General features: G+C 41.1%; 1 protein-coding gene across 1 annotated transcript in view; it reads left to right on the forward strand.

The window, feature by feature from the left end:
* Positions 1–3416: 3416 nt before the first annotated feature.
* The window catches only part of ADAM10 (ADAM metallopeptidase domain 10), a 271540-nt gene continuing 262808 nt past the window's right edge, over positions 3417–12148 (forward strand). The window contains exon 1 of the mRNA XM_006831603.1: positions 3417–3905. Coding sequence (XP_006831666.1) covers positions 3851–3905 — 55 coding nt within the window. The 5' untranslated portion in view covers positions 3417–3850. The remainder of the gene's footprint in view (positions 3906–12148) is intronic.

Raw genomic sequence — 12148 nt, forward strand, 5'->3', positions numbered from 1 at the left:
GTCAGGAGGGACCAGTCGCAGGAGAAGGATATCATGTTTGGTAAGGTGGAGGGTCAGAGAAAAAGAGGAAGACCCCCAATGAGATGGATTGGCCAGGTGGCAGCATCGATAGATTCAAGTGTGGCAATAGTGGTGTGGCTGGCTCAGGATCGGGCAGTGTTTCATTCTGCTGTGTGTAAGGTCACTATGGGTCAGTACCAACTTGATTGCACCTAACAACAATAACAATTAAATCTGTATACTGAGCAAATAATCTGAGAAGCTGGAGTACATGAAGAAGAATGTAGCATTAGGATTGGAGGAAGACTCATTAACAACCTGAGATATGTAGAAAACTCAACCTTGCTTGCTGGAAGCAAAGAAGATTTGAAACATTTACTGAGGAAGATCAAAGACTGCAGCTTTCAATATGGATTGCACCTCAATGTAAAGAAAATGAAAATTCTCAACCACTGGAGCAATAAAAACATAATGTAAATAGAGAAAAAGATTGAAATTGTCAAAGACTTCATTTTGCTGGGGTCCACAATCACTGCTCATGGAAACAGCAGTCCAGAACGAAACAACATATAGCATTGGCTAATCTGTTGCCAAAGACTTCTTTAAAGCATTAAAGAACAAAGATTCACTTTTAGGACTTTGATGTGCCTGGCCCAACCCATGGTATTTTTGATTGCCTTATATGCATGTGAAAACTGACAATGAATGAGGAAGCCCATAGAAGAATTGATATATTCGAATTATGGTGTTAGCAAGTATTATTGGAAATACCATGGAGTGCCAAAAGAATAAACAAGAAGTATAAACAATGCTCCCTAGATGTGAGGATGGTGAGACTTCAACTCTTACACTTTGCACATATTGTCAGGAGAGACCAGTCTATGGAGAAGGACTTCATACATGATAAAGTGGAGGGTCAGTGAAAAAGAGAAAGACTCCCAATGAGATGGATTCACACAGTGGCAGTTTGTTGTTAAGTATTTAAACATAACAATTCTAAGGATGAAGCAGGACAGGGCAGTGTTTCATTCTGTTGTGCATAGGGTTGCTGAGTAGTAACAACAACAACAATAACCTAATAACCTAACAACAACGACAATAACAACAGCTCTTTTCCTAAAAATCCCGTACTCTTTGATTTACATAATGTCAAAATGGCAGATTTGTCATCCTTGAAGGACTCGTGTCTTGTTCCTTTGAAATGTTATTTGAGTTTGGGGAACAAAAAGAAATCTGAAGGGGAAAGTTCAGGGCTGTTGGGTGATGGATGGGGTAAAGTTTCCCAACAAAATTCTCGTAGGACAGTCCTTGCTACCCTCAAAGAATGAGCAAGTGCATTGTTGTAGTGAGGGAAAAAATTCCTTGACACAAGTTTCCTGGCTTTTTGCTCACCAATTCAGTTTTAAGTTTTCTTAAAATGTCTGCATAATAAACCCCTGTGATCATTCTGTGCCTTTGAGAAAATCTATCAATCTGACTCCTTTGAAATTTCATAAAATACTCTCCACAACCTTTCTAGCTTATCTCTCTATCTTGAATTGGACTTGTCCAGCAGATCCCCTACTGGTGTGGAGCTGTAGGATAAGCACTGGACTACTAGCCACAGAGTTGACAGTTCACATTCATCAGCCACTCCTTGGAAATCCTCTAAAGGGCACCTGAGTGGAAAACCTAGGCCAAGGCTCTTAAGAGCAGCAACACTAGCAGCTCCCCAGAAGATTTTTGGGAAAGCACTCTATAAGACCAAAACACTTGTGTCACCTGGAGAACGTGACTGCAGCCAGCCATCCACTGATCACAGAGACACACTTTGCTTGGAATAAACCTGTGCATGTATGATGTGGGACCCTAGTAGTGATACTTTTTCACTTACCTTCATGTAAGGTCAAACATAACGTTCTGTGATTATTTTAGTGATACAAATTTTTAGACTTTTTCCATTTGATTTTTTTTTTTTTTTGGTGGTCGATGCAGACCCACCTGAGGTACACACTTTAATTTCTTAAAACACCAGGCTGGGCCTTTCCAGGGGCAGTGGGCTCACTCTTGGCAAGAGGGCAGCATGACAGGTCCCTGGGAAGAACACTTCCCTCCCCATCTCCATTCCTCCAGTTGCTCCTCTGAAATGTGCCTTCTCGCTGTATTTTTATAAATATTTGATCCAGGGTCCAGGTCATGTTTATTTGAATTTAAAGAAAAATAATTGGAATTAGTTATTAAAAAATATCATGTAATACCAAACGTGACACAAGACGGTCTTGCTGTTGTTGTCGTTAAGTACCGTTGAGTCGGTTCCGATTCATAGTGATCCCGCATAGGGTTTCTGAGGAGCGGTTGGTGGATTTGTACCGGGGATCTTATAGTTCCAAAACGACCTTAAAGTCAAGTGCTTATCCTATGGCACCACACCAGGTCTCCACAGATGGTCTAATAACTAGAAAATCAAACATCATTTATAGACAGCACCACTAAATGGGAATTGTGGAAAGCACAGATGATATGCAATGTAGTTATCTGTAGCTAACTGTTTCTAAGAGCAGACGTTTTAAGAAGAATACATTCATGAGATTCTGTTATCCTCTGATGACTCCATTCGGCTCTTCATAAATGAAGAGCATTAGTAATGATTTTGGAACTTCTGATTATATTTTGAGCTTAATGTATTTGTCTCAGTTTTAGGGCAAAACTAAAGACTTCTTAAACTGAGAGACAATTATTGTGACCTGGATTGATGGTAATAAATTATATAAAAATACAAGGTAAAAGGAATTCCAATTTGTTATTGGTAATGACTCTTATGTTCTCTTATTCATCAAATAGATGGAGAATATTCACTTTAATGCCATCAAAAAGTTGTGATCATGAGTTTAAAGAACCAGAGTGCGTTACTGAGAAACCAAATCTGAACTTCAAAGAGGTTGGGGTGAATGAGATACAAGAAGGGTCATTTCAGAGATCGGACAGTGTGGGCATTTTCTGTACTGACATTTAGCATCATCTCGTTCAAGCTACATGCTTTTACTACAGTCAAGGCCTAGTCTGTGACAGAAATTTGTCAACAGCACAGAAAACTAGTCCTTAGACATGGTGTCTTTTCTTCCTGGTGCTTGAAGGTCTATACATTTCCATTTCCATCACTAGCGGTTGTCTCGCTATAATTACTGCTTGCAGGGACTTTGCTTTTGTTTGTTTAGTTGGTATCTGTGTTGTACCATGCGTGGCATTAAAATAAACAAAAACGTCAATTTCTCCTGAAGTTAAAAAGTGTAAAGGTGTTTCTCTTACATCCTTCACTCTTCCATTTTAGCCCTTTGGACAGTACCGACATCGTGGAGGAGCGCTCCCCGTTCGGGGGCGGGAACAGGCGAAACCCCGCCTCCCCAACCCAATCCCAGCTCTCAGCCAGTGGACAGGAAGCAGCGACGGGCCTAGCAGCCCGAGAACCGAACTCCGTGCGCATGCGCAAGTCCCTGAGGCGCCTGGGGGAGGGGTGGGAGGAAGGGGTGCGGCTCCGCGTGCCCGTTGGGCGCCCGCGCATCACGTGGTGAGAAAGGAGGCGGAGGTCCGGGGCTCGGGGGAGGGGGAAAAAGAAGAGGGAAGGAGCGAGGGTAGGGAAGCGGGGAAGGGAGGAAGGAAACGAACGAGGGGGAGGGAGGTCCCTGTTTTGGAGGCGCTGGGAGCCTTGCCGGCCCCTGAAGTGGAGCGAGAGGGAGGTGCTTCGCTGTTTCTCCTGCCGGGGGAGGTCCCGGCTTCCCGTGGAGGCTCCGGACCAAGCCCCTTAGCGTCTCCCTCCGGATCGATGTGCTGCTGTTAACCCGTGAGGAGGCGGTAGCGGCGGCGGCAGCGGAAGATGGTGTTGCTGAGAGTGTTAATTCTGCTCCTCTCCTGGGTGCCGGGGCTGGGAGGTGAGATAGGACCCCGAGCGCCGGGGGCGCCGTGACTACGGTGGACCGTGCGGCGGCGGGAGCGGCGGCCGGGCTGAGTGGAGCCAAGTCGCGCCGTGCCGCGGGCGCGTCAGTCAGCCTGGCCGGCCGGCGGCGCCACTCAGTCGCGCGGCGCTCCTTGCTCCCCATTGTCCCCCTCGCCCCGACCGCGTTCCCTTCCGTCGCGGGCCGAGGAGGCTCCGAGCCCCTGGCGAGGCCTTCCCCGCCCCCACCGCCCCGGCTGCTGGGGAGGCGGGGGTCGCCTGGCAGAGAAGGAAAGTCGGCAGATCCAGTGGCCAGGCGAGAGCCGTGGAGCCCGGGCCGGTGTCTCCATCCCTCCCGCCTACTCCGCGGGTGCCGGGGCAGGCAGCCGCCACGGGGCTGGCTGTCTTTGCCGCCGTGGTTCAGCGCTCACACTTCGCACCTTCCGCCTCCAACCCTTGCCGGGTGGTGGATTTCAGAGTCCGCTGCGTCTCGGAGAACCGCCATGCAGACTCGTGGGAAGTTGCGATGTTTGCGGCTGGGCTTGTGTATTGTTGTTTACCGGGCGCGGTGATCCACACCGACCCGGTTCTGCAGAGCGGCCTCCCGTGGAGTGGTACCTGTCAGCTCCCACTTGTCTGAGACCGGTGGCTTCGGCTCGGCGTCGTGCCCTGCCTTTACCTGTGTGTTTGGAGAGATCGCAGGAAGGGGTGTTGGTTCTGTGAAAAGATTCTGTTGCCCAGGGGAAAGGGTTTGGTGGAGAGACGGTAAGTCGTTTTGGGAAACTCTTTGATCTAAAGGCTGGATTGGGTCGTGTAGAGTACAGGACGGCCCCTGGGTGACCCAACTTGAATAGTTTTGTTAAACTCGTAGATGGAGTAGACTTGCACTGTTGTTATTAGTGGATTGTCAAAACTGTGGCACCCCCTCCCCCCAGCTGCAAATTAGAGTTGATTTGCTAAAAGCATATAATCTCTTAGTGACTCAGGTCTTGAAGACCATGATTTTCAGTGTGTTTTCTTATGTAAAGTGCTTATTTAGGTAGTTTTCTCTGCTTGCTCCCAAAGTATATTTAAAAGCCTCAAAAAGTCTGCTTAAAAACATTAGATAGAGAAAATTTCAGGAATACTTTGCATGTATGTCTGTGACCTTATTTGGTGATGTAGAAATTATCGGAATATGCGCATAATGAATGGTTTCGCTCCTTTGTCACTTTGACTTAATGACTGTAGGGCATAAATTGTCCAATGATAACTTAGAACCACTGTCTAGGTCATCTTCTGTTGTTGTTTCTAATGTTCATTTGTTAGGTGCACATTTTACATACAGGCCTACAAGTAGATATTTGGTTTTAACGAATCATGCTCTGAACACCTTATGTAAAGGTCTTTTAAACTCTAAACATTTGTATTTACGCTCAGAATGTGGTTTCCACATTGCAAATAACTGTTCCTGTCTGCCAGGTTTCACTTTTAGGAGTTAGACACACTGTTCTCTATGAGACAGTGAAAAAGTAAGACAAACGATAGACCTTTTTAAAGTGCCTTTTACAAGAGTAGTTAGACTTCCTTTTGCTTTTTAAAATGGAAACAGTTGAACTTGATGTAGTCTGATGGTTGAAGATAAAGTAAATTAGCAGTCTTGCAGTTAGGAGCCTTGTTATCCAGAAATTTTCTAAATTCAGAACTCTGGAGTCCTTTGTAAAGTCTCTTATCATTTTGCCTGTAGCAATGGTAAAAAAGATTATGTGACTTTCTTAAGCAGACACTTCTTTGAACAAGACAATAATAGCAGTCTTTCATTTTAGAATTAGCATCAGGATTGCACCTTTTGACTAGTGTGTGGAGTTACTTATAATTTTATTGTAATGTGTAATTTCCATTTACTAACTGAGCTAAATAGTCAAATTGTAAGACATTAATAAGATGATTTGTGGAATAGATTACATTCAATTAATTACGTGTTTAGTTTATGAAGGAATTTAATTTGTGCATATTAGAAGTTGTATTGGATACACAAATTTAATTTCAAAGTATAAGTTATTTTGCTTTTCATATGGCTGCGTTGGGAAGCTGGAATCGTTAAACTTAAATTTCCTAATATAAAGGGACTTCAGAAAATTCTGGGAAAATGAGCTGGGAAAACTTTCCCAGAAAGTTCTGGGAAAATGTGCTATGAGTTGGCACATAACAACAACAAATAGGGTAGACACATGTTAACTTAGGTGAAGGGAAATATAAATATACAACAAGAGAGGGAGGTTGGTAGAGAAAGGATGAAGGAGTTAAAGTGAATAGTGGTGAATAGTATTAACCGATGGTACATGAAGAGGATTGCAGTTATTGTAATGAAATTAAATATCTGATTTGTTGAATGTGGGACTAATGAATGATCTGCTCTGTTAAAACCTTCACTCAATTCACAATAAAAAGTTGGAAAAAAAAGTTTGTGTAAAAATTCTATTATCTTTTAATTCATTTTTCCATGAACTTTTTTTTTTTTTTAACTAGGTGTTTTTTTTTTTTTTCCCTAAGTTTTTATTGTGAATTATGTGATAGTTTACATGGGAGAACATTAGCTTTGCATTCATCCTATTGTATTTCATTTCATTGCCATGATTACAATCTCCTCCATGCCTAATCAAACAACCAAACCGTCTCTGGGTAGGGTCCTGCACTCTGCTCTTCTCCCTGGATAGTCCCAGGGACCTCCTCTCCTGGACTGCAAAGTCAGCCACTCCCCTCCTTTTGTTACCAGTCTGTCTGTCTTTACATTTCCAACCCTCACCTCACAGTCAGTCCTGATAGCAATTATTCACTATTGTACCACAAGAGTCTTATCCCTGTCTCCTTTCATCAGCCGGGTCCAGACAGTTTGGAAACCACTCAGTGGAGATTCTACCTTCCCGTGCACCCTCTTACATGAACTTTTTGAAGCCCTATTGTAGCATCTCTTTCTAGCACATGTCCTAATCTTGTGTTGTATTTCTAGGAGGATACCATAGATTTTCTAGAGTTCAGTTAGTATAGACATGTCCTCAAATTCAGACATTAAAATACTTTTCTTGTTATTTGAAGCCACATAAGAAGTGTATTGGAAATGGTTGCTGTGAGTTGGAATTGTCTTGATGGCAATGGATTTTTAATATATTACTCTGATTAGATATAGTCCAAATAATTTTTACATATGTGAGTGGTATTTTTAAACTAAGAGATGCTGGAGACTTAATGCTCATTTTTTGAGTTTGAAAAGTTAAAAGCTGTTTTCAGCTGTAGCAGTTAATTGGTTTGATGAAATCTTCATACATGAACTGCATTTTGGAGCTTAATTTATTTTTTACATTGAAAAAACTGGTGTAAATGCACTCTATAGAAATAGGTTTTCTGGAAGTTTTGCTGTGGTACTTGGCTAAAAGTATTAAAGCTTAGCCTTAAACTAATTAGTCCTCTTTTACCAGTATATAAAGGTCTATGTAAGGTAATGTAAGAGGCATATGTCTTTATCTTTAAGGTGCTCTGGCTAGTCCTCTTTTACCAGTATATAAAGGTCTATGTAAGGTAATGTAAGAGGCATATGTCTTTATCTTTAAGGTGCTCTGGCTAGTCCTCTTTTTTGACTTGCTCCAAGAATATTTAAAAGCTTCAAAGTGTGCTTAAAATTTGAAATTGACAGTCCAGTTAGCTCTGCCATCTTAAGACCCATTTCAAGTCATCTCCTACATTAACAGTATCTTTTGGGTGTATACACTGTGCATATCAGGGAGTGATACTTTAGAACACAGATACATATGTTAGGATGAGGAGAATGGGCCTGTCAGACGCCTCTCTGTTTTTTGATATCTGTTTTTGTAACTTGCTTAAGGTCTTCAAGAATGTATATTATCTGATCTTTAAAAATTCTAAGGACTCAAAAGGGAATTGCTAAGTGTTGTCTAGTTGGTTCCAACTCATAGCCACACTGTATAGGGTTTCTGAGGAGCTGCTGGTGGGTTTGAACCACCGACCTTGTGGTTCAAAGTGACCCTGTGGTCCAGTGCTTACTTTCTAATGCCACACCAGGACACCAAAGGAGAATTGGAGTCAGGGAATTAAGGTGGGGAAATTAGAGGCCATTTCCATGATACCTGTGTATTACTGATACAGTATTAGAAGTTCCCCTTTCAAATTTTGCAGTTCAGGACACTGAGACTTACCGCAACAACTAACTACCTGCTAAGTAGTGAACTAGGCATTCACGCTCAAGCCAGTTTGACCTCACTGCCCCTTCATACTTCCTTTAATAGCAGTTTTCACAGGTTAGCTCAAAGGTGGCTTTTGGACTGAACACTGTAGACATGTGTTTAGTTTTATTTGCACAGTTTCTTTACATTTCAACTAGTAACATTATTGAAAAAATTAAGACATTTTTCAATGAAATTAGTAGATTTCTATATTTGTTTTTAAGGCTTGGAAACTCAGGTACTTCTGGATTGCTTTCCCATTGTCAAGAACCAAGCGGTGGGGCAGTAACTGCCTTCCTTAGACTAGGCATGTTGTTACCAATCACTGCAGTTTCCCTTTTCCTGCTGGTAATACACCTGGCCTAGTTCACTCAGTTTTGTTACCTGCTTGTTACCTGTAGGCATGTTGCTTATATCACTGCCTTAGTTTCTTTTTATTTTAAACTTTTAAAAAAGTTACTTACTTTCTTCTTTTTTTAACCAAAAGTAGGTTATTAACTATTAAAAAAATTAGTTTTCAAAATAATAGCATAGTTTGAAGATCTTTAAGAAAAAAATGAAGATTATAATTTATCAAATCTCTTTAATCTCAATGAGCAAATAAAGTATGAGATGAGACCCACAGAAAAATTCAGTGGAAGGCCACATAAAGAAAAACAGGCTTTTTTTCTTTTTAGAATGACATCTATAAACATAAACTCTGTTTTTGAAAGTAAGAAAATGCCATGGAGCACTAAATTCTATGATAACCTATACTTTTCTAGCATTGTTGGAAGATGACAGATACAGGTAAAAAAAAGATTCTGTATCGCAAATTCCCAGGAACAAACGTTTAAGATTTTGGCTATTTTTGTTGTAGGTTTTCCTAAAATACAAGGGAGTGTCAAAAAGTTTGTAGAGAAATGAAGTTAAAAGGTAGTGGAATTACACATTTACTGTCTTAAAATAGGTTGAAGATTACTCTTAAGTAATTGAGGTGTAAAGAACAATTGCTATTATTGTGAGCTCCTCTGTAGTTTCTTTTAAAAATTTTTTTTCAGAAAAAAATGAAATAGGCAGTGTATCATTCTTACAAATTTATTATAGATGTTGTGATTTTTATTCTGAAATCTAGTTTTATAAAGGGCCCTGCTGTGGCGCCCTAACATAAGCACTAGATTCCTAACCGCACAGTTGGTGGTTCAAACTCTCTTTGGAAACTATAGATAGGGGCGCTGTGAGTCAGATTCACCTTGGCAGCACTTAATAATAGCAACAATCTAGTTTTACAGTACTTCCAATGTTTTGGCTAGATTTCTCAGCTTTCATGCAATCTTTGAGGGTGTCCGCGTCAAATTAGTTGTTTCTAATGTATTTTCTATGGAGAAACTAATCAATCATGCTTGACACACTTGAATAGAAATTACAATAAATATGTTCTGAGTCTTCTATGGGAAAAATTCTTGAACTTTAGGTAGATTAAAAATTTATGTATATGTATATGCAGCCAGAGCTCCTTGGAGGCTAGGATAGTCAGACTTCGTCTCTCATACTTTGGACATATTGTCAGGAGGGACCAGTTGCTGGAGAAGGATGTCATGTTTTGTAAGGTGGAGGGTAAGAGAAAAAGAGGAAGACCCCCGGTGAGATGGTTGGCAAAGTGGCAGCATCAATGGGCTCAAGTGAGGCAACAGTTGTGAGGTTGGGCCAGGACCACGCAGTGTTTCGTTTGGTTGTGCATAGGGTTGCTATGAGTCGGTACTGACTCAATGGCACCTGACACCAACAACCTATTTACAGTGTGTGTGTGTGTGTAGTCTTGATGTGGCACTGCAGGATAATGCACTGGACCGCAAGGTTAGTTTGAACTGCAAGGCTGGTTTTTCAAATCTACGAGCCACTGCTCAGAAACCCTAGACAGGGTCGCTATGAGACAGAAGTGATTTGAACAGCACTTAGCTTATACATATATATGTTTTGGCTTTGTGAAGTGTATTGTTGAGGTTACCAGGTTCTTACTTCCTGAATAATTGGGATGATATTGTACTACTGGTTTTGCTAGTACAAAATTAAAATTAGAAGGGTAGACATGGAGAGAAGAAACTGATGAATAACCAGGAAGACACAACAAGTAAAATGTACAACTTAGCTGATTGTAGGTGTATAATAGCCTAGTTTTGAATTGTGTGTAGTTTGGTTACAAACTGATATACTAGATTATTGATAGTAAGCATACTCTAAATGTTCAATTGTGATAATTAGTGGTTATGAATCAGGCTGCTAACCTCAAGGTCAGCCGTTCGAAACTACCAGCTGTTCTGTGGGAGAAAGATGAGGCTTTCTACTCCCATAAAGATTTGCAGCCTCAGAAACCCTGCACAGGGTCACTATGAGTTGGAACCGACTCCACAGTACTTAACAACAACAACAACAGCAGCAATGTAATAGTAAGTTAAGAAAAACCATTCTTTTCGAAGGCTTAGACTTGAACCTGCTTGTTGTAGAGTCCAGTCCGACTTCATGTAGGTCAGAGTAGCACTGTGCTCCTTAAGGTTTTCAATGAGGGATTTTTCAGAAGTTGATCTTCCAGGCCTTGCTTCCAGTAAGCCTCTGGGTGGACTTGAACCACCAACACCTTCAACCTTGGTTAGCGGCCGTGTGTTAACAGTTTCTTCCATTCAAGGACTCCCCTATTTAAAGAAAATAGAAGGTAAAGATTAGATATAGAGACTTCTAATAAATGTGTTTGTTTTATTGTTAGTTTGTAGTAAGTGGCTCTTGTTATAGCTCTGGTGATTTTGTAATTTGTGTAATATTAAGTTCTATTTGCCTTTTTTAATGCTGTGTGTTCTGATGGTTAGAAAAATTGGGAATATAATTTTGTAATGGTCTAGCTTAAAATCTGTTTGTTGTGGTTTAGTAAATAGGATCACCATGAGTTGGAATTGGCTAAACAGCAACTGACTTGGTTTTGAAGTACCAAAAATAAAGCTTTTATGAGGGGAGGGAATTTGCTAGTTAAAGTGAAGCAAAGGAACTTTTAATAAGATGTTTGTGTGGCCACTAATTGGGAGAGACAAATCATAGAGATGAAAGTGTGTGGACAGAAAAATAAACAAGGGTTTTGTATCTGAGTCTCAGGCCCAAAGTCATAAGGATAGATAATCCAAATTGCAGGAATTGATTTGCATTTGGCCTGCTTTTCACATGGGCAACTCTTGCTGATATGCTTGGGTAAAGAACTGTAGGATTTTTTTTTTTTTGAAGGAGGAATTGATTTATTTTAGTGATTGTTAATGAGTCTCCCAAGCAACTCTCTAAAAATCCTACTAATTTTGAACAAAAATCTAGTGATGGTAATTCTAGCGAGTTTAGCTGTCAATTTTTATCTTGGGAAAAAGAAGTAATGTCAAGTATAAGTGGGAAAATGTAGTAATCCAACCACTTAGATTCCTGTGATGGTAGTAACACTGCTTACGCAGGAGTTTGATGGCTTGGCCTTAGTACTAGTGGCTATAGTCATGAATATTGAGAGCAGTTCATACCTGGTGAATTCGTTCTGAAGCCACTGCAATTCTACCCAAACACAAAATATGGAAGAATATGTATAGTGGGAACATTGCTGTTCAGTCACCAGGGTTCATTGTGTCTGTGGCTGGAGGAGTTGAGAAGTCTCAGTTTTGAGTAATCAGAAGACAGGTAAAAAATACCGAGGTTGTCAGAGTAGACAGAAATACCAAGATGTAAGAATGAAGTTCCAGTAATACACTGTAGTTGCAGTTGAAATTAGGATTTGTTAAGATGTGATGCTGTAGGATAAGCACAGGACTGCTAGCCATAAAGTTGACAGTTCAAGCACCCCAGCCACTTCTCCAAAATGCTATGCAGGGTCTCTATGATTTAGAACCGACTGGACGATACATAACAACAACAACAAGGGTATCAACTAGGTAGGGAAGACTGGAGTCCTGTGTGGTCCTGTAAGATAAGCACTAGACTGCTAACCTCAAGGCATGTGGTTCAAATCCACCAGCCGCTCCTTGGA

The sequence above is a fragment of the Chrysochloris asiatica genome, unplaced genomic scaffold (assembly GCF_000296735.1).
Source record: "Chrysochloris asiatica unplaced genomic scaffold, ChrAsi1.0 scaffold00004, whole genome shotgun sequence".
Taxonomy (NCBI): Eukaryota; Metazoa; Chordata; class Mammalia; order Afrosoricida; family Chrysochloridae; genus Chrysochloris; species Chrysochloris asiatica.